The 24,409-nt window shown below is 30.0% G+C and overlaps 1 protein-coding gene across 6 annotated transcripts in view; it reads right to left on the reverse strand.

Moving 5' to 3' along the window:
• The window catches only part of LOC113373263 (partitioning defective 3 homolog), a 108,006-nt gene that overhangs the window by 30,896 nt on the left and 52,701 nt on the right, over window positions 1–24,409 (reverse strand). For 3 of the 6 annotated variants that reach the window (XM_026613568.1, XM_026613571.1, XM_026613566.1), the window contains exons 2-11: window positions 19,355–19,558; window positions 18,928–19,083; window positions 18,417–18,649; window positions 17,935–18,096; window positions 17,342–17,670; window positions 16,664–16,872; window positions 16,184–16,378; window positions 15,916–16,056; window positions 15,494–15,684; window positions 14,880–15,230 (exon numbers count right to left, since the gene is read on the reverse strand). In XM_026613568.1, coding sequence (XP_026469353.1) covers window positions 14,880–15,230; window positions 15,494–15,684; window positions 15,916–16,056; window positions 16,184–16,378; window positions 16,664–16,872; window positions 17,342–17,670; window positions 17,935–18,096; window positions 18,417–18,649; window positions 18,928–19,083; window positions 19,355–19,558 — 2,171 coding nt within the window. Of the gene's footprint in view, window positions 1–9,673; window positions 10,135–11,496; window positions 11,584–12,721; window positions 13,080–13,257; window positions 13,361–13,437; window positions 13,581–13,910; window positions 14,228–14,385; window positions 14,511–14,601; window positions 14,714–14,879; window positions 15,231–15,493; window positions 15,685–15,915; window positions 16,057–16,183; window positions 16,379–16,663; window positions 16,873–17,341; window positions 17,671–17,934; window positions 18,097–18,416; window positions 18,650–18,927; window positions 19,084–19,354; window positions 19,559–24,409 lie in introns of those variants that run through there. The other 3 variants (XM_026613569.1, XM_026613565.1, XM_026613572.1) reach the window with 3 other exon arrangements.

The following is a 24,409-nucleotide window of genomic DNA, read 5'->3' on the forward strand; positions in this document are numbered from 1 at the left end:
CGGAAACTCAAAAATGAAGCTGATCAAATGCACTAAAAATTTTTTGATGAAAAAATCTTATCATCTCGGATTTCGATAAAACTCATAGTGTTTATGCACAATATTGTCAGTAAAATTCTGTGAAAATTTTATGACACTTGGTCTATTAGTTTTCGAGATATTCGCATTTGAAATTTTGCAGTGTTAAAAAGTACCAAAAAAATTCTCACTCTTTTGGCTATTGCTCGGCGTGTGAGGCAGATAGAGGGTCCGAATTGGAAATTAATTGTAGGGAATAAAGCGAAATATAACGCCATATAATAATTATTTTAATACTCATATGCCTTCCTGGTTAAAACCGCCGGAAACTCAAAAATGAAGCTGATCAAATGCACTAAAAAATTTTTGATGAAAAAATCTTATCATCTCGGATTTCGATAAAACTCATAGTGTTTATGCACAATGTTGTTAGTAAAATTCTGTGAAAATTTTATGACACTTGGTCTATTAGTTAAAATCTCTATAAAATATCTGATAATTTGATGTGCATATGTCTAATGATCATTTTTGACCCCCAAATGGCTCATTTTTTTACTTTTTCCTCCATATCTGCGAGACCGCTAGATTCGATTATCGATTCTTCATCTTGTCAATACAAGTAAAATGTTTTTTGAATTATTCAAATCGGACGCTCCGTTCTCTTAAAAACTGAGATACCGTTTTCGGTACTTTTTGCCCCGTATCTTCGGAACGGCTAGACCTGCCTTCATTCCACACAAATGACGCCGCCCCGGCGGCAAAATATATAATTCCGGAACTCGCGAGTGCAAAGGGTTAAAATTTTTAAATATATTTATTAGTCTGAAGACTTAAATAATAACAATAAATAAAACTATATATTTTATTATGTAAAATATTATTTTTCTAGCAGATTTTTTTAATAATAATAGTATATGCATCATAATTCGGCGTAATTTATAAAATAAACAGTGGCGCACAGATAAAGGTTGATAAGACACTCATTATAATAATTATCTTAATAATGTGTTGTACATCCACTTTTATCCATATCACAAATTTCAACTGACAACATATCACCAAACTAACTGAATAAAAATGAATGATTACCTTCAGTTTTGATTTGTGAACCGAAACATTTTGAATTTGTTGCAATGCATTAAATGCATGCCATATGCTGACCGTTGTGTTTTTCAACAAATCGGACATAGTCGCGGCGCGGACGATACTGTCAACATTGCACTGACGGCAATCGCACGTCACTCACGGCTTATTCTTATTAGTAGAAAGGCTGGTGGATGGAGACGACTCACCTTGCAATCTGAACATCAACATTCAGAAGAAAAATTTATGTTTTTACTCGAAAATCAAATTTGCTAATTTTATATTATCCGGACACTCAACTACGACCAATGTTTATGTTTTTATAATTTATACAATTGGATTTTTTGCATGATTAATGCTGGAATTAGTATATGTATGTAATGTAATCTAAGAAAATATATATGTACATACATAAGGAAGTTTCAATTTCTTAATAAACATTATTTTCGTTGATATCTGTGTATGTATTTGTTATTTTTAATAAATATACAACATTACTCTTCAACATTCTTCATACATTTGATTATCCGAATGCCTATCGACAACAATTGTGTTCACCTGCCTTCAGTGCTGGATTTACAGTAGGGGCAGTCGGAGCTACTGCCCAGGGCGGCAGATTTTCAGGGGCGGCAAAATTTGTATAGTGGGAAAAATGTAATCAACTATTTTTTTTTAATAACGTTTTTTATTTCAAGAAATATAGTTAACTTTTGTTAATTTATATAAAACATACTACGAATGCAATGCAAAATTTGGATTCAAATAGACGATTATTAAAATTTACTATTTTTCTTTGACTCCCTCTCCGAACATAAATTATCAAATTGGTTAACAAGTTATTATCAAATTTGGCAATTTGGCTAATATAAAGTTTCGTAAACGAGCTGAAAGTGCATTTTTGTCAGTGCCCCAGGGCGCCAAATTTCTAATTCCGGCCCTGTCTGTGATGTTATATCTTATATGGATCTATATGTATTTCGCGTTTTTGAGCCTTGTATAATATTCTATTCAATTTTATTCATAAATATTTTGAAAAATTAGCACTTGTTCGTTTGTTTTCATACTTTTTAATGTTACTTGTTAATTCATCTGTCAATTTTTGAAAAAACCGGGACAAAAGATCTAAATCCGGTACAAATCATGCTATTGAAATAACCGGAGACACAAGATGGAAATCCGGGACTGTACCGGCCAATCTGGGAGGTATGGTCACCTTAATTGTAGTAGATTTACTAGACCTATTGAAATACATTTACCACACTCATTGTAGTGGATTTACTACAGCATTGTAGTAGATTTACTACACCATTGTAGTAGATTTACTCGACCAATTGAAATACATTTACCACACTCATTGTATTAGATTTACTATACTCATTGTAGTAGATTTACTATACTCATTGTAGTAGATTTACTACACCATTGTAGTAGAATTACTACACCATTGTAGTAAAATTACTACACCATTGTAGTAGATTTACTCGACCAATTGAAATACATTTACCACACTCATTGTAGTAGATTTACTACACCATTGTAGTAGATTTACTCGACCAAATGAAATACAGTTACCAAACTCATTGTATTAGATTTACTATACTCATTGTAGTAGATTTACTATACTCATTGTAGTAGATTTACTATACTCATTGTAGTAGATTTACTACACCATTGTAGTAGAATTACTACACCATTGTAGTAAAATTACTACACCATTGTAGTAGATTTACTCGACCAATTGAAATACATTTACCACTCATTGTAGTAGATTTACTATACTCATTGTAGTAGATTTACTACACCATTGTAGTAGAATTACTACACCATCGTAGTAAAATTACTACACCATTGTAGTAGATTTACTCGACCAATTGAAATACATTTACCAAACTCATTGTATTAGATTTACTATACTCATTGTAGTAGATTTACTATACTCATTGTAGTAGATTTACTATACTCATTGTAGTAGATTTACTACACCATTGTAGTAGAATTACTACACCATTGTAGTAAAATTACTACACCATTGTAGTAGATTTACTCGACCAATTGAAATACATTTACCACTCATTGTAGTAGATTTACTATACTCATTGTAGTAGATTTACTACACCATTGTAGTAGATTTACTCGACCAATTGAAATACATTTACCACACTCATTGTAGTAGATTTACTATACTCATTGTAGTAGATTTACTACAGCATTGTAGTAGAATTACTACACCATTGTAGTAGATTTACTCGACCAATTGAAATACATTAACCACACTCATTGTAGTAGATTTACTACAGCATTGTAGTAGAATTACTACACCATTGTAGTAGATTTACTCGACCAATTGAAATACATTTACCACACTCATTGTAGTAGATTTACTATACTCATTGTAGTAGATTTACTACACCATTGTAGTAGATTTACTCGACCAAATGAAATACAGTTACCACACTCATTGTAGTAGATTTACTACACCATTGTAGTAGATTTACTCGACCAATTGAAATACATTTACCAAACTCATTGTATTAGATTTACTATACTCATTGTAGTAGATTTACTATACTCATTGTAGTAGATTTACTACACCATTGTAGTAGAATTACTACACCATTGTAGTAAAATTACTACACCATTGTAGTAGATTTACTCGACCAATTGAAATACATTTACCACTCATTGTAGTAGATTTACTATACTCATTGTAGTAGATTTACTACACCATTGTAGTAGATTTACTCGACCAATTGAAATACATTTACCACACTCATTGTAGTAGATTTACTATACTCATTGTAGTAGATTTACTACATCATTGTAGTAGATTTACTACACCATTGTAGTAGATTTACTCGACCAATTGAAATACATTTACCACACTCATTGTAGTAGATTTACTATACTCATTGTAGTAGATTTACTACAACATTGTAGTAGAATTACTACACCATTGTAGTAGATTTACTCGACCAATTGAAATACATTTACCACACTCATTGTAGTAGATTTACTACAGCATTGTAGTAGAATTACTACACCATTGTAGTAGATTTACTCGAACAATTGAAATACATTTACCACACTCATTGTAGTAGATTTACTATACTCATTGTAGTAGATTTACTACACCATTGTAGTAGATTTACTTGACCAATTGAAATACATTTACCACACTCATTGTAGTAGATTTACTATACTCATTGTAGTAGATTTACTACATCATTGTAGTAGATTTACTACACCATTGTAGTAGATTTACTACACCATTGTAGTAGATTTACTCGACCAATTGAAATACATTTACCACACTCATTGTAGTAGATTTACTACACTCATTGCAGTAGCTTTACTACACTCACTGTAGTAGATTTACTACATTCGTTGTAGTAGATTTACTAGACCCTAAATCTTTTTTTTATAATAATTGCGGACTATTAGTAAGAACTTTATTATTCGATTATATGTCATACTTTTTCATCGATGATCAGTGCTAATTTTTTTAATAAAATTTTATTTTTCAAGAAATATAGTTAACTTTTGTTAATTTATATAAAACATACTACGAATGCAATGCAAAAATTGGATTCAAATAAACGATTATTAAAATTTATTATTTTTCTTTGACTCCCTCTCCTAACATAAATTATCAAATTGGTTAACAAGTTATTATCAAATTTGGCAATTTGGCTAATATAAAGTTTCGTAAACGAGCTGAAAGTTCAAGAAAAATATGTTCTTCAAATCTCGAGCCCTCTTAGGACGACAAATTTGTGCACTTTCAAGCCTATAGAGCCGAAAAAAAAAAATTAAACTAGTGACGATTAATCACTGCAAATTACTGGAACTTCTCTTAATGAAAATTACATTTTATAAAGAGCATTAAAATTTTCAGAAATATGAAAAAACGCTCTTTAAAAAACTTTTTTTTATATACGTATATATTGAAATTTTTTGAAAATTATGAACTTTTTCAAAGCAATCGCGCTGCGAAAAATTTCAAAAATATTTCAAAATATAAAAAAAACTCAATTTTCAAAAATTGATTATTTTTTAGTTTTCAAAAATTGTAATTTTTTTTTAGTTTTAATTTTTGGTACAGGAATAATATATAAAAACAATTTAAGTAACATTTCAGGGATGGGGCGGCATTTTGTCAGTGCCCCAGGGCGCCAAATTTCTAAATCCGGCCCTGCCTGCCTTACCAAACGTGCCTTATTCATGAGTTCTTCATTTCGTCAATTCAAATAAAATGTTCCTTGAATCATACAAATCGGACGCCGCGTTCTCTCAAAAAATCAATTACCATTTTGGACACTTTTTGCCCCGTATCTTCGAAACGGCCAAAAACTAATCAGCACCTTATCAAGTGTCTCCTTATCAATACGAATCGTATGCTTTTTGAATTAGTCAAATCGGTTGACCAGTGTTTCCGAAATCGTCGACGAAAATTTGTATCCGCACGCACACACTCACACACACATATATACATGAATATTTTCTAAGGTGAATAAAAAAAATTGAATATTTCCAAAAATGAATAAAAAAAAAATTTTAAAAGTTACATATATTAATATATCTAATACATTTCCTCTCACTCCACTTCACGTTCTAAAAATTCTTAAATAAAATGTGAGCTCGCCTATATTTACACTAATAAAAATATTCTTCCTATTTTAGAAATTGTAATAAAAATATATCATATATGTGGAAACTATTTTTAAGTCAGATCTGCACAACAGCTAATAGGACTACTAAGTTTTGATTAACATTCAAAAATTTAAATATCACAACCACAGAACAAAATATACTAATTGTAAGTATAAATTCCAACTGGCATCGTTAATTCTGATTAGAATCCAATTCCAATTCCAATTAGACTTTGGCGATTTTTATAATACAACATCCAAATAATACAAAGCCAGAAACTGGTTAAGGATTCACGTTTCGCGATATATTTTTTATAGGGCTATTCGTTTTATTCAGAAATAGCTGAAAAATGCATATACTTTGTCCACTTTTTCGCCAAAAATCGAGAATAGTTTTTCTTGATCAAATCGATTATTTACATTTTCGGTTTATGCAACTTGCGTTAAGATAAAGTATCACTTACACTTAGTTTTATTTTTATACAACTATTTATTTGATGCTGGAATAGTCTCAAAATGGTATAAATGCAAGTCCTTTCAACAAATGATATCGTAATAAATGACTAAAGATTATAACGCATTACAAGTATATACAAAATTCACAAAATTCTATCACTTTCCCATGACGAGTATACTTGCCAATTACAGTTTACTGGTTAATAAATAATAAAATTATTTTATTTCATTTTATGTAATACTTTATTTCATAAAATGTAAAATATTTGTACATGCTCACTCACCAACTGGGGCCCACGCGATAAGCTAATATCATCCAATGATATGATTCATGACAATCATTAACAAGGAAACTGGTTTTGCCATCCAGACTATGAATGAGATAGTACTGTTCCAAGTGTTGACCATTTTAAAAAATGTCAACACTTCTATATTAGTTCAATGTTACTCATAGGTGATTAAATTCACAATCTTTACTACAAATTGAGATACCGATGACTATAAAAAGCGAAAGAAACAATTTTACTGCATTTAATAGTTATGTTGAAGAATTCAAGTATGGTTTGACATTGACCCATGGCTGACCAATAAATATCATTAATGATCGACCAGTGTGACTCATGATGCATAAATTGCAAAAAAAAACTGAGAAACGTAACACTACCAACATATTATTTTAACACATTTACGTATAATATGATATAATTATGATATTTATATATTCTACATAAAATAATATATGAAAAATAGATGGTGTTGTTGATTTGATGGTGTCCTCAAAGCCATCTATTTTTCACGGCAATGTTGAAGTCATAAATATAAAAGCAATTAAATCATAAATTAAAATGCATGTAATTTGAAGAAAAAAAACGCATTAAAAATAATTTATTTACATCTTACTAATATACTAAGAGTATTTTAAGACTCTTATAAAAAAGAGGAGTGATTCCCACCGAGGGGCAATTCGTGAATTTAGGAGGGCAATTTAAAAATTTGGGTGATTTATATATTATGGTAGTTAGGTAAAACATTTAACAAAAAACCCTTATTAAATTTTAAGGTGCCCCTGTTTGGCTGGAACAGTCGCAGTTTTCCACCTTGCTTTCCTTGGATTTTCTAGAAGCAATATTCGTGACTGAGTTAGGATTTCTCTCCCAGGTTGGCCCGATTTTTTGAAAAATTTATCTCGAACTTGAATTTTCCTCATGACTTAAAAATTAAATTAAAACTACTCAACAAATATCTGAAAATAATATAAAACAACACATTATAAAAGATAATAAATGGTATAAAACTACACATTGCGAAAGACAATGTCGCGAAATGCAAAAATTCAATGGGTTTAATTTAATTATAAAATTTAAAAATTCAGGTTTTGTTAACAGATAATTATCATTCATTACAAAATAATTGAGAGAGGCAAAAGAACTTCAATAACTATTTCTTCTGCTATTCTAATATATTTTATATATAAGCAAATCACTCCGAGATTACGCGCAAATTTTAAACCGAAAATTTAAACATGGTCGATTTTTTTTTCAAATAAAACTCATAATTTTAATTGTTTTTAAAATAATAATATTCAAATAAAAAAGCAACATAGAAAATATATTTTATTCTTTATTACATAAATTATATTACAATACACTAATATTTTAGTTTTATATCACATTAGGTAATAATATTTACATTAATTGGAATGAAAATATGGCAAATATAATTGATAAAATATAATTTAAAATGTGAAAATAATTAAATTATAGATATATAATTACTTACATAATTTTAGATCTACATATAAAAGGTGATATAGAATTTCATTTTACAAAAATTTCAAATGCAGCAGAGCAAATGAATTCATATTAGTCATATTTATTTTGTGAGCATTTTTCATTTCGAATTGAATTAATTTAAGAATAGAACATATATATGTATATATGTATATATGTATATATATATATATATATATATATATATATATATAAATATATTTCAAATTCCATTCAAATTTGGCTCACAAAATAAATATGAGTATATAGTTTGAAAAGCACTGCATTCTTATATATAATCTAAATAAATTTGTATAATAAAGAATTCAAAGTAAGATATTGAATAGAATATTTGTTTCATAGCACTTTAAGATATACAAATAATTAAGTACACTTGTATCATTCACAACGAGCAGTACTAAAATGCATTGAATACAATGAATTGCAACATACAATCTAATTGTAATATATTTGCTATTATCGTAAATAAATATTTGAGGCACTTTTTCTAAAGAAGCTCATCATACATTTAATTTTTTTTTTCAACTACAACAGAGCTTTTAAAGTTAATAAAAATACTGGTAAATATAAGTATTATTTAATGCTTATGAACTTGAGTATTTTAAGAAATATGAGAAGCAAATGCTTTGGAAATAGCTTAATATTTTTTATACATAATACATATATACTAATCAGAATTTTAGGATATTTCATAAACTATAAGGCAACCCCTAGTAGGAACAATACTTATAAAATACTCATAAACAGTATGCAATTAAAATTGCACTTCACAATATTTCAGTTCTTTTTCCATTTCATTTCATCAAATTATTATAAAATCTATTAAATGAACAATATAAATTTTCATTTTATTAGTTCATATTTAAAATATGAACATTTACTATTAAATTTTTAGCAGCCATAATGAAACCATGCAAGTGAATGGTGTGTCTTCATATACAAGAATTATATCAATTTTTGTTGTACTTATAAAAATAAAATAAAATATCGAAATGATTAATTATGTCATATTTCGGAATAGTAAAAGATTCACTTCTGGCTGCTATAGAAGTTCATCCTGCATACATCAAAATCATAAAAAAAAAACAATGTTATCAGAGCCTAATAACTCATCCATATATGTAAGGTATAATACTTAAGGCAGAATTAAATAGGCATATAATGGTGATAATGGTGATGGAATCGGGCATATATGTGTTTAAATAAATAATTTCATTTCAAACAATGACTGAAAAAATGAGGTCGTTTAACTTCAATTCTGTATCTCGAAATTAATTATGAATATTAAATAAAACCGCATTCAATGCGACATTCTTGAAATAAAAACTTGATAATACATATTAATTAGATTTCTTGACATTTCATATCATCTATGCCATATATAATGTTATAAATTTTGTATAAGCTTTAAATACTATATTTAAGAAAAAAAAGTTGAACATGTGTGTATACGTAAGAGCATTGTTATAAAAATTAGATCTTAAGATGTATATATATGATAATTCACAATATAAATCCAAAAATCGATTAATAAATTCATTGTTTAACTGTGAAGTAGAATTGAATATGATCGTATTGATATATTAGCAGAAGTCAACATATTTGATATCAACCAAATAATATTTTATTGGTTAAAAAGAATTGGTTAAAATGCCTGAAATTAGATATAGATCACAAATGGTATTTAAAATGTATATGATTCTGCTTCCCCTACCTGAAAAATCTTACAAATACGAATCTATGTAAATTACCATTAATACTGTCAGACTTTTGAACCAGTTTGTTCTTTTATCATAACTTGCGTGATGTAAGGACCTCGACTTCTGGGCAAACCAACATTTTGTTTATTACCTGCGCCTGGCAAATTATAAACGGGAGAAGTTTGGCCCGAACTCTGCGGCGGCTGCGGTTTCTTGTACGGTTGAGGCGCATGTTTCGAATAAATAGCACCATTGCAATGCTCGTTGGGTGATGTTTGGTAAATATCAGAATTTTGTCTTGAAGGCGATTTTTGATAATGGTTCGCCTTGTTTCCCTTTGCCCATTGTACGCTCTCATATTCGTAATATGATGACACGGGTCTCTGGTGCGGTTCGGATCGATTCGAACGGGTCGAGTGATACAACTGCTGTCGTCGACTGAAAAAAATAATAATTGGATCAGGAGATTAAAAATGCAAATGTGCACAAGATACTAACAATTAAATTTACATACTGTGTTAATAAAATCTACACGATCAAAGTAATATATAAAGAAACGTTGGTCCAAGGACTCAACGTTAAGCCGAAACGGCGTGATAGTATTGATAAATCATTTATAAAAAAAAGAAAAAAAATATTTCAAGTATTTGAAGCATTTCAAAATTAGGAGCATTTAAGTACAAACTGAAGCTCTGGTAAAACTAAAACCATTTTCCAGTTATGTGGTTAATTTTTATTGTTTTATCATTTAAACTATGGTACTGTAACCGTAAATACATTTCTAGGACTATAATCAAATATAATATACGAAACATCAAGCAGATTAAGGGGAGAGCCTGATTTACAGGCTTTAAAAAATCGATTTTTTATAGCAAGATTGTCTTCCAAAACTATCCAAGAATATATCCCTAAAATTTCAGAAACAAACTCTAATTATTTTCAGAATTACAGAAGAAATAGTGTGCAAGCATCAAGCATATATACAAGCGGAACAAAAACTTCGATTCACGATTTCTCGGTTTTGAATTTTTTCGATTCTTCCTAATTGGCGGGAAAGATAGGAAAAAAATTAAACGTCCTATCGAAATGAGAAAAAAATCATTGTATTCAGGATTAAATTCTATTTTAATTGAACCTAAAAAATCTTGCAAAAATTGGTGAATTTCTCTTTTTTTTTCTGGATTTTTTAGATTCAACTAGAATCTATGCTATTGAAAATATATATTTGTTTCGGATAGAAATTGTGACCCTCAACTTTCCCGCCAAATGACATCTGCTTATATATTTTAGTGGAAAAATGGACAGAATGTTGAAATATATAACAATGAAACCTGAAAGTTTCGTTTCAATTAAATGTTAATTTCGTTCCCTAAATATTCCTCAAAAAAGCGATTTTTTGAAGTCTCTAAAGCAGACTCCCCCCTTAAAGATATGTTTACAACGCTCTAGACCTCTGATGCAAACAAGTTTCAAAATACAATACATAATAATATTTGTTGGTCATTTCTAGAAGTTTGTAGTTCACTTTCATTTGTTATGTAAGTTCTATAATCTTTGAATCTATCTCCATGGGCTTACTTGCGGACCCATTGTTAGTTTTGCAATAGCTACTAAATATATTTTTATTAATCAGCAAAATGGTTTGCAAAAAAATATTCAAGGAAGCTGGCTATTGTAATAGAAAGATCTTAAATAACTCCACCTTAATTTTTCAAGTGTGAATGTAATAAATAATAATTTTTTTGTTATATCTATTAGTGATGGACATGCATTCTACAGTTTTTCTTCCTACAATCCTACCTTTCTTCCTCCACCTTTCCTCTCTGGTGCAGAACTTGCCTGCGCATTTGCTGAATTTGACTCTCTGATAACCGATCGCAGCGCGAACTGAACATTCAGGACAAACATGTAGAAGTTAGTAATATTGATAATGCAATGCAGGCTGTGTTAAAATATTAGTACCGATACATGTTCACAATGCACATTTTAGCTGACAAGAACTGATCATGCTACTATTTTGTGCAAGCATACAATGGAATAATATACATTTTAATTAAAAAAACTCGACTAAAGATAATGGCAAAATTGCAGGTCAAAAATATAAGTTTTTCTAAGTGTAATGGTAAGCATTCTTACCATTTATATTTGAGAATTTTATTAAGACATAATGCTTTTCATTTTTTAAAATTAAAGATTTTTTTTAAGATATATTTGTGTATAGCATATTGCATTGTTCCACCTGTAGCATTTGACAAAAAATTTCTATAAAATTTAAATAAGGCGCAGATACAATGAGCTCAAATTCATGCAATGTGTGTTTCTTTAATGAGAGTTAATATGGTGTTTCACATGCCAATAACATCCAACTATACATTGATGTAGCCCTAATAGATTGATTTACGTAAATTATGTATCAATTTGGAAAATTTTAACACATAATTGATATTTTCTTTATAAATATAATTTCAAATGTTATTTCGAATCATATAAAAACAACTATGTGTTTCTAGATTAGCATTTATTTACATTATGTTTATATAAGTATACAAACGGAACTGAACAAAACCTATCACATAAACTATATATATTTGCATTTTTTTAATTTTTAATTGCTATCTATAAGTTGCTGAGATCAAAAGCTAAATTGCTTTTATAAAATCACATAGAGCATAAATTAGTGAATATTAATATTTGATGGATTTTACAATTCATACATGTGGTAATCATTCATAAGCAATATTATATTATTATATTTTTGAATTGTTTTAATCAAGCATCTAGTGTAATATATTGTTTTGTAATATATAAAAAATCAAAATCAACAGAATGCAAAAAAATAAACAGAAATTAGAAACTTCATGACTGATAAATTGATATAGACCTATAATGTAAAGTTAACATTGTAAACTGTAGCATTGTTGTCACAGAATGACGGTTTTAGATAAAATAATATCTATCCGATGACAATGATGAGATGAACTTTTTTAGGTGATCATTATAGTTGAACATGTACAATTACACTAACCTCAAATGATTCTGAATCTCTTCGTAATTCACATAATGGGAATATCGGCCCATATTGCCTGCATCTGCTTGTGGAACATTTACTCCGACCACCGGCGGCGGATTTTGATACCGTGGAGGCATTGGCGGCCGATCACCTTGGCTCTGATTCGGATTTGCATCAGAAGTTATATCAGCAACACCGTCTTTGCGATGTTTTCCGAATCTGAACATATGACCAATACCCTTGAGTAGACCAGGCCGATGTTTTTTACGATTATTTTTGTTTTTCCCGTCGTTAAGTGATGAGAGCAGTGGATCGTTACGCGTTGGAAACGCTTGATCCGATGTGTCGTCCGTTAACCAGTGTTTTCTCGGCTCTGGAAATAAAAGAAAACAGCATTTATTATTTACTTCAAAATAGAAACATTGGTTCAAATGTATAATTGCAATATCCTTCTCATGCATAAAAGCAAAAAGTAATCACCACATATTTATTTTTAAATTATTATAATATTTATTATCTATTCATAAACAAGAAACTAAAATATTTCTTACGAGAATCGGAAGGCGCTTCCACAACTGCTCTCAGACTGTCCCCACAAGCTCGACCTCGTATCGGCCTAAGACCAGGATGAATTCTATTATCTCCCATCTGTAACTATATGCAAACAGAGCTGTATATTTCCTTTTCAAAGAAGTAAAATTCATTTTTATCAAGTAACATATTTAATTTACCTCTTGAACCATCGTTTGTAGCGATTCTAAGCTGGATGATTTCTTTAAACCTAAAGATGGTCCCAAGTCACAAACCCTATCATTCTCTTCAGAGGATTCTTCTTTGCCCAATTTCGCAATACCAGCCAAAGATTCAATAGATCCTACAAAAAATTCAATCAAAATAGACCATCAAAGATTTATACGTATATAGAGTATACTCGTCAATACACAAAATTCTGCCACTTTCCTGTGACAAGTGTATTTGTCAATCGCAGTTACCTGGTGAACAACAGTAAAATTAAAAATCCGGCAAAAAAACTAAGCTTATCAAAACGTATACAGATACACTCGATAGTATAGGAAATGAGCCTTAATAAAATATATCTGAATTAAATTAAATTATTTTTTTTAAATCAGAGTATAATGAATGTTTCTAAACATTTCGACCTCAAAATAATTGACAATTATCTATTCAAATATAAATATCTAACCTGGTGCTTTCCTTGTTTCTCCACCATTAGCCTGCAACATCCTTTCCCTTTCCCGTTCTTCACGTAATTTTTTGTTCCTTTGATAAGTTCCTGTACCTTTAGCATCCAACGCGGCGTGATGTTTCTCTGACATACTCCTGCGCCCTATGGCATCTCTGCTAAAAGCTTCTTCACCATTCAAAGACAATTGAGAAGCATAAGTGGCATCTGATGGCGTTTGAGGTTCACAGGTATCGTTCATTGAATTTGCTAACTCGGGAGACAGATGTTGTCCAGAACCATTAAGATCTCTCGCGTCATATAATTGCTTAGACAACCTTTAACATAGATTAACAAGAAACATTTAAATTTAGATTATAATGCAAATCTCAGAATAAATAATATGATAGCATAAAAATATCTATATCAACAATTCAATCGTATTTTCTATCAAAATGCTCATCGATTACTTTTTCATCGAAAAAAGAAAACTCACATTGGTCTATTTATTGTATCTGTTGTATCGTCTTCTATAAGCACTGCTTCTCCACTAGGCATAGTAACAGTTTGACTTCCCTGTCTTGAATGAGCACCACCACTGGTCCAAGTATTATTTGTAGCCTAAAGAAACAAAGAAAATAATATTAATTGCATGTTTGCACATTCTTATTTATAATTATCAATATTGATCAATCAATTATAATCTATTTACCATATAATAGCTTTCATTACGAAGTCCTGTGTTATAATTATTAGAATTACCAATGCCCGTCAGTCGTTCGACAACAGGGTTGCTCCATGTATCAACAGGTTCCATTGATTTCCTTAAAATAAAATGAACCGTGAAAATAAAACTTATAAGGTTACATAATGTTATCATATAATATAAAAATATTACATATAACATACCAAAAGTGAGTAAAAATACATACATTATTATATGTAGAAAGTATAATACTTCGAAATATCTACAACATAATTTTTATTTACCTGTTTGGGACATAAATAACAGTATTGGCTTCTTGTGAATCCAATCTTTCAGAGCTTTGCTCGCACATGTCTTCTGTTTCATCCATAGTTGAATTTGCGCCAAGTTTAACCGTCTCAGCACTTGATAAATTCAATTTATTAGAATTGATACTAGAGTTATGTCCATGACTGTGATTGTGACTATGGCTGTGATTATGACTTATTTTTCTTGCAACAGTTAAAGTAATACTTCCTGGGATGCGTCCACCAGAATGTAACATTGCACGGCGTAAAGTTTCCATCGCTTCAGCATTGGATTGATTTTGTAGTGAGAGACCGTTCACATTGAGAAGTTGGTCATTAGTTTTTAATCTGGTAAATTAATAATTGAAAATAAATATTAAAATTTACAGATATATACTCAAAGTCTATAATATTAAACAAATTCACGAATTTCTTAAAAGCTCCGTATTTCAATAATGTTAACAAGATATTACTATACTCATACCATAACTAATCAATTTGAGAGAACAGTTAACGGTTATTCTAATTCAAAGATCCTAATTTATCACAAACAAATTTTTCCTACTTTATTTGATTTTGCATTATATTTAATTTAAATATATTTTACATACCGGCCATCTCTTGACGCCGCTCCGCCATGTAGAACACTTTTGACAAATATACCCAAATCTCCACCAGCTGATGCACTACCAGGAGACCCAGTTTTTCCTTTCACGCTTACTCCTAATCCTGCTTTCTCCGTGTCATTTACAGGAATGTCAAAGGTCATTACTTCTCTATGTTTCCAAGGCAAGGATGCAACCTATAATTCAGAGATTTATTTTATATTTTAATTCATCTTATTAGAAAAATAGAGAAAGCAAACAAAATCACAGCAAGACATTGTATCAAATGATGTAAATATTGAAATCTTTAATAAAAAAAATAGAACTAGGCATTTTCCTTTTTGCAGAGTTTCTGAACTCTTAATACATATGGAAAAGTTTATCAATGGGTCACAAAAAAATTGTATTGATACAAAAAATCTACTAACACTATACGATTTTTGGCGTTGACTTTCTCTTAACTTTCGGTCAAGTTTTTCATCGGAACTTGTATTCAAGATCTTTTCCTGAGCTTTGTTCCTATCTTCGATTCTGTTTCTGTCCTCATCAGGTGTTGAAGGTTCATAACCCTGCAAATACAAATAATAAATGTGATGAATAAATGATTCAATACAGCATGTTTCAAAGCAGAATATATTTAACAGAATTATTAATTAACACATGCTTAAAAGCAGAATATATTTCTCAAAAACTTACAATTTCTCGTTCGTTGGTTGCATTAACGCCATTTTCCTTCTCTTGTCTTGATACAGCTATGGTAACGGTAGCACCAGGAGGTGTAGCACGAAGAATAGCGACCACTTCAGCCTGAGTTCGTCCGGTCATGGTTGCGCCGTTGACTTCCAGAAGCCTGTCACCAGGCTGCAAGCGACCATCTTCAACAGCAGCGCCCTAAATCATAAACGTATATTACAGAAATTGCGAAATAGAACTAAATTCAATAAAATGTTATACTATTTATAGCACCATGATCATCGTTGCAATAAAATACATAATTTACGATCGACTCAGGCGAACAATTAAAATTAATTATATAAAAAATAAGGTGGATACTAAATTAAATACAATTGTCAATTTTACTGTACGGAATTGAAAGTTTATTTTAAATAATATTAATCATATCTGTTTTAGTGATTCACTCTTCAATAATGTGATAAAATCAGATTTTCTACTCACTCTCGGTAGAATGTTCTTGATGTAAACAGGGCAGTGTCCACCAGCTGGATTATCCCTCGTGGTTACACTGAAACCTAAACCATGCGGTCCTTTCCTTAACGACAGTTCCAATCTTTTGCCCAATTTTCTTGTGTTTGAAACAAGTAATGAAGGTGGCCTTCCAGGCATTTTGCGATTTGGTGACACTGCAGCCATTTTGGTACCCACTGCTAAATGAAAAATATTTGTAACAACTTCCTAATTGAACACTACTCATCAATTCAATATGCAAAAGTTATTGCTTATAATGAACAATCGCAGTCCCACCTTACGACGCAAAAGTATGTTCGTATTTATAAATATCGTTTATTTGATTACAAATAACAATGTGTTATGTATTAGTATCGAATTTAATCATAGAACCGTATTGCCATGCCTGAATTGTTATGTTTAATAAAATTCCTATGGGAATAGGTGGGATAAGAGTAGTTTGTGAATATGACTCGTCGATAACAACTTGGAATATGAAATATTAAAAAATAGTATATTTTCAAAGTATTCTGTAAAAAAAATTCTCAATATAGTTAAAATATTTTTTTATGCAAAATATATATAAAAGCCGTTTACCATATACACAATCTTGTTTGAAAAACACATATTCTAACTAATTTAATACTCATTATTAATATTTATACTCACTTTTCTCATCAGCCTCAATAAGTACTTTATCTCCTGCATATCCATTATGTCCAGTTTGATTGGACCAGGCCGGATTGCGTTTCCGTCGCACCCTCAACCTAAGTTCTGGTGCATCGATACTGTTGCGGAAAGCATCTTCTACTGCCCGTAAAGGTAAATCCCGAAGATCTGTACCGTCAATAGATAGAACTAAATCACCAGGCTGGACACGACCTCTAGCTGCACGGCCACCAGGCTCCACTGCATGTACTAATAGCCCATCGCCCTCTGGAGCAGCTCGAAGACCTAGTGGAGCGCCCGCTTCGCCAAGAATTAATGTAGTTTCATATCTGGAATCGTAAGAAAATGATTTCCTTCTGTTGAAGATTCTACATTCAAGGATAGAATTAAATTGTTAATTACTGAGTGTCAGTCAAAATCATAATATATTCTTAACTATGAAATAAATATAGCAGTTTTTCAATATTTGGATTAAAAATTATAATATGTTAATCTTATATGTTGGAAATGCAATTTTTTTTATTAAATTTTATATACAAAATTTAAAATATAATAAAATGCAGAATTTATTCTATTTTAATAAGATAACTTACGTGTCATCATTGTTATCCATACGTAGATTATCGTCATTAGTATGACCATTTGTGTTAGCTTGTCCAAGAGGTTCCTTCCTCCTAGCCTCTCTAGGAAGAGATTTGCTACCGGCAAGTGCATGGTATGCCGATGCTCTTTCTGCTGCTTCAGCCCATTTTTGACTAAAATTTAAAAAACCAGTTATTAAGAAATATCGTGGTTATCGCAATTTACTAATATAGAAATTTTATTAAGTAATCAGCAAGAACTATAGTAAAATTGATTTCAAAATTAATCAATGTATCATATGTAAAGGATAAAAACTAGAGTCATACTTCGGGTTTACGCAAATATTTATTTTACTTAAGTCGTTGAATTAAAAATTCGTAGCCGTAATAATTAAACATTGTATATTAAACTATAATATGATAAATCAATCTAAAATCATACTGCATTTTTACCAGAAAACAGATCAATCAAAATTCGTTCGTAAATATCTCACCCGTTGCCATCTCCTAAAAACTGCATGGATAATCGTCCAGATCTTTGGAATTGCCCAACATTAATTTCATGCTCCGGGCTATTCTCTGCCAGCCATGGCATGGCTGAATAGCCTCCATGGCCGTTGCTGAGGGGCGTGCTGGTGTTAACATTAGGACCATTAAGACCATTGATTACTGAAGAGTCCTCATCGTCGCGGCAGATAGGGGCGGCTGACCAACGCTTTGTTGGGTCCTGGAGGAAATGGTAAAATAATACTTCTTATATGTATGTATTTTTTCATATTCTATTTTATATAACTAATTGAAAAAAAACAATATTGCCTTATAAACGTAACATATTTTGAATGGAAGCATATTTAAAATGCTCAGTGATAACATATTTCAAATAATATGTATATATATTTAATCTAACATTTGGAAGCGATGCCTGTAGTATATATTACACAATTATCTATAACTATTTTTCACTAATTTATGATTGCAATAATATGTAATTTTATAATGAGTTACCTGTCTTTCAATCGATAAAGCAGGCGGTGCTCTAGATTCAGTCCCTTGTCCTATGAGTGTAGGTTCGCTACCTCTTCGAACTTGCAGACCAGGTGGAGGATCGTTCCGGCTGCCGGTGACTTCAATGGGGGTTGGTGAGTATTTACCATTTGATCCCTATAACAAATAAATATAATAAAGATTCAACTCATATAATCAAGATGAGTTTTTTCTTTGCCTTACATAAATAATTGTGTTGATGCAAGTTATAAAATTTAAAGAAATTTGAAATTAATCAAAACGCATAAAATAATTATAATGTTGAGCTATTCTAAGAGTTGGAAGAGATGAAAAGAGAAAGGCTGTAGAAATGATATTAAATGATGCTCGTTGGATAATATTCTGTGATAAAGATAAAATTAAAAAAAAAGATTTTAAAGTTTCTTACCCTAAAAATATCCGGGCTCCCAGTCCCAACAGAACTGCCCCCACTAGCTCCATCTCCTTGGCCAATCGTGGGCCTATCTCTATCATCCTCATAACTTGCTAAAATTTGTTCACGGTCATCTGCGACATCTCCTAAGCGATCATCCGGATCTAGGATACCAGACTGGCTTTGCAGATGATGAACAACCACCCATGAATCTGGACACTGAAAAAATATAGTCAATTAAAATGATTGTCAGGAAAAAGAATTTGGGTGTTTAAATGAGGGTGACATTCAACGCAAAATGAAAAAAAATGTATATAAATAAAGTAAAATGGTAAAATAAAGGTGATCTTAGTTTCATCTATCAAATGCCATTAACAGTTTTGTACAGAAGCATCAACAAGTAAAATATTTTTACAAAATAAGAGTACAATTCTACATCTCCATACTACTAGTTGCGCAAATTTAATCCAAGTAAATAATATCACGCATTTTTCTGAAATCTTTATGGAATCTTTTACAGCCATTAAATGGTTTAAAACAATCTCAATGTTAGTGTGGCTAGACAATGGCTTATAATACTTTAACGCTATTTTAATTAATGCATTGTGTAAAAAGCAAAAGTTTGACATTCACGCAAATCAGCCGAGCGTAATAGAGAAACACATTAAATTTGAAAAGGTGTTCTTCAGAAATAATTGAATGCACATGTATGTATAATCGATAAAATTATGTACTCAAATAATTGGCATTTCAGTAAAACTAGTAAATATTACTACTTTAAAACATATAAGAAATTTAGAGACAAATGAATTCCCCTCTATAAATTATAAAAAAATACATATTATTAAAAATATATGAGATGAAGAAAGACCCTTAAAACAATTTGAAAAAAAAAATGATGAAAGTGCAATCTGTTCATAATTTTATTGCATATGAAACAAATGATTCCAATTTAAAACCAATAGTATTTCACTATAATCAAGACTTCGTATATATCTACAACTTTTTAGTATGCACATAGCATATTGAACAAATCACAGGAAATAGTCATCGGAATAATATATCAATATATCTATATGAAAACAATGATGTTCGGTACCAAATTGCATGTCTGTATACTTTCTGGATTGATTATTTTATAGGTATGGCAAAGGCAAAATTTCTAGTTTGGAACTAAAAAGTAATATTCAATTAAATAACAAACAATATCACCGAATGGCTTAATTTTTCTTAAATAGTAGATGATGATTGTATTCATTATTTGAATGCTTCCTAGTGACTATTAAGAAGATCATAAAATAAAACGTTTTGGCATGATAGTTGTGCACGTTTATCAAAAATATTGTTATCAAACAAGTGTTTGCAAATAGAAAAATCTAGATGCAAGTGGCATTTTAACTTAAGGTAAGGTGACCATACGTCCCGGATTGGCCAGGACAGTCCCGATTTTCCGCCTTGTGTCCCAGCTTTTTCTAAAAGCAATATTTGTCCCGGTTTTAGGTGTTTTGTCCCGGATTGTCCCGGATTTTTTAAAATGTTTTGATTGCCATTTTTTTTAATATACTTCAACTAGAAAATTGGAACCGAAAAAATGTGCATATAAATTTTTAGCTCACCAACACCCCCGCTCCCCGCTCTCACGCACATTATAATTCGTCCCGGATTTCATGCAAAAAATATGGTCACCTTACTTAAGGTAACTTGCAAAACCTTCCCTCTATGTGAAATCGACATGAACAATTAGTTATAGAATTTTGACGATATAATTTAGAAATTTTGGAACGGTCTACTATTCCAAACGTTGATAATTTCTCATAATTAAACTACTTACTGTATTATTTTAGAATGTTCTTTAAGACCATAAAATCTATCATTATATAATCCTGACTGAAATCTCTAAAAAATTTTGAATATTCAGAATAGATTCAGGACTTTTGAACAAAAAATATTACACGTATCTACCGGATCCTTATAAAGTTTCATTAATTGGCTTTTAAATTTATTTAATCGGTGCCACCGCTTAGATCACAAAAAAAGTCGACAAAATGTTAAGTTGGGGTTCACAGTTCTGTCTTTCTGTTCCTCGATGATTCATTACAATATCGGCATTAGACATAAGAAATGTATTATTTAACGCATTCATCTAATTTGAATTCCAAATACATCTTCCGGTCTCACTTTTATTTGGTCTAAAGACCGTTGCTTCCTCTGCACGTCGTACGAGCGCCTCCTGGCAAACAGACCAGTGATCTTGTCCGCCAAAGCTGGACAGCGTGGCGGTGCGTCGAACATGAGGAATGGTGGAATGACACCACCAATCACTTAATCACATTTTCACATATTTTTTAGCACTATAAATCAGTTTTTTAGGTAAATTTCAAATATGTATTGTAATAAATTTTAACTTTTTTTAACTTTTATATGCCACACTTTGATTTAATTGGTTAAGGAAATGAGAATCGCCAATGCTGCGTAAAATCAATATCAATAAATATTACTTCATCCGTATAATTTGTTTTAATCATCATTAATTTATATTACTCTATAATTAACATTGCTATATAACAAATTTTGTAATAGGAATTTAATTAAAATTTAATTTATTTTGAGTGAGTCAGGAATGCAATATTAATTGTTCAAACGATATTTCAATTCATTTAGAGTTTGCATACTCATACATATGTTATACTAATTCGCAAATTCATGATAAGAAATATTATGAAGCTCTAATACCATGCACGTTCCTTCAGAAAACTAATACAAATAGCATTGATAAACAATAGCGACTACAATAACAATTATAACCATACAAATAATAATAATATTAATTATTATTATTATGATAATAATGGAAATGACATTCATAATTTAATTAAAATTTGTTATATTGTTTTGTAGCTGAGATTAACAAAAAAAAATTGCAAAATATTTGATGTGTAGACTTCAGTAATATCAAATAGTCAATGCACAAATCTTTAATATTTGCATTTAAGAATGTAGTGATTATAAATAATAGAAATATCGATAAGAAGTTAGTTTATTGTTTATAAAAAGTCAGGAAGTAACTTGTTAGTCATCTATAACAATTACAAGAATGTTATTTTTACGTTTCGTTGGGAACATATATCTTCCACTATATTTCTATAATAATTGCGCGAGTATCGTGTACTTCAGATGATTCTCTTTAAAATGTACAAATTAATTTTAATGAAACAGAGTATTCATTATCAAATGGATAAACTATGAAGAGGTTTTTAATTCGATCATGTTTAATTTTTCTACCTATTACAATTTCAAATACGTGCAGGACTTCAGTGTTTCAATTATATTATATGAATGAATTCCAAGAAAAAATGTCTTCACGTAGCGAATTATATCGTAGAAAATAAAACTGCAATTTAAATCAAGTTTAAACAATTTGAACAATGCCATATTATATCAATGTTACCACTCGAGTAGACAAGGAGGTACATTTTGAAATGCAGACACATACATCATGGTCTATCATTGATGTTCATCTTTGATATTAGGAAAATGGCAGAACAATGAACGTCTCGAAGTTATTAGAATAATCTATTAAATTTCGAATGATATCATTGCCCTTTGTAGCTGATGAAAATGTAATGAATGAATTATAAAATCAGATTTTCTGGCGAAGCATAAATCAGTAGATGTATTTCTGAAAATATATATTTATAATCGTAGTCGTTCCAAGTTTAATTTACATTCATCATATCTTCAATTAACAACGGCTTTGTCACTATATCAATAGAAGAAACATACAAACAATATTACAAAAACAGGTCACAGTTGATTAAAATTTAACGGTGCTCTACATTGTGTATTTGCTTATTTCTAATAAGGAGAAAATGAAAATGCTCTCGTTATCGAAAGATATACAATTTCTGCAAACCAATGAACTAAAAGCATAGTTTAATAGTAAACATTATTTTGTAAAATTAGTGAATATAAAAAACATTTGTTCATTTCAGTTGTCGAAAACTGACTCTCTACTATTCACAAAATAAATAAGAGAAATATAATAAACAAAATTTTCAGAATATGAAATAAATATCCCGAAAAATATTTTAGGTAATATATAAAGGTCATACTTTGTGAGTTATTAAATTACAATCTGTCTTTACAGAAAAAAAGTTAAGTAATTTTGAAGTTCTTAAAGGTTACGCATTAGTAAGCCTTTTCGATTTTGATGAATTCTATTTAATTGTACAGTAAAAACAAAAATTATTATAATTAATATTTGAGTTTAAGAATGCCTTGAGTGCTCTAATCCTTATAGAGAACGATAGGGATTTTTTTTAAAAAAAACAAAAACGAATTGTGTCCTTCGATCAAAAAATATGCAATCTCTATATATAATACAACAACAAACTTTAAATATCTTATAAAATTATCATATATTAGTAACTATCTAAATGCCTAAGTAAATATCTAACTAGCTACTACAATACATTCATTATAACGACAAATACTACTGTTATTGAATTTATTCATAAAAATATGAGAATAACAATCGCGTGAAAACAGAAAATTTGGAGAGTGAGCACATGTCTCTAGATTAATTATTATTACTTTATAAGTAGAAGTATTTCATAATTTGTTCATATTAGTATAAAATATACTTTCTCAATTAGAATAATATTTTAAACGAAAACAAAACCTTACGTCCTATAAGCTTTTTGACTAAAACTTTCAGATGGTAACTAAACGGGTGAGCCATCCAGCCTTATTATACAGTTTCATATCAAAGAAAGAAGATTCAAGTAAAAGGGACTATTGCCTAAATTATTTAAACCAGTCACCTATTTAGATTAATTACTAACACAGACTATTATTGGATGCTATTTTTTTTAGATAATCCATTTTGTGACCAGGATACTAAATACATACCCCAAATTTAAAAAAAAATGTTAATAAACTCAAATTATTAAATTGTATTGTTAATAATTGTATAAATAAAACACTGGATAATAGCAGATTATTGAATTTTTTAACATCTATCTATTATCGTAAAAAGATATAAATTGATCATTCATCAAAAGCAAAATT

The sequence above is a fragment of the Ctenocephalides felis genome, unplaced genomic scaffold, assembly GCF_003426905.1.
Source record: "Ctenocephalides felis isolate EL2017-DRISC unplaced genomic scaffold, ASM342690v1 CF-g0.4_SCAFFOLD_01604, whole genome shotgun sequence".
In the NCBI taxonomy this organism is placed as follows: domain Eukaryota; kingdom Metazoa; phylum Arthropoda; class Insecta; order Siphonaptera; family Pulicidae; genus Ctenocephalides; species Ctenocephalides felis.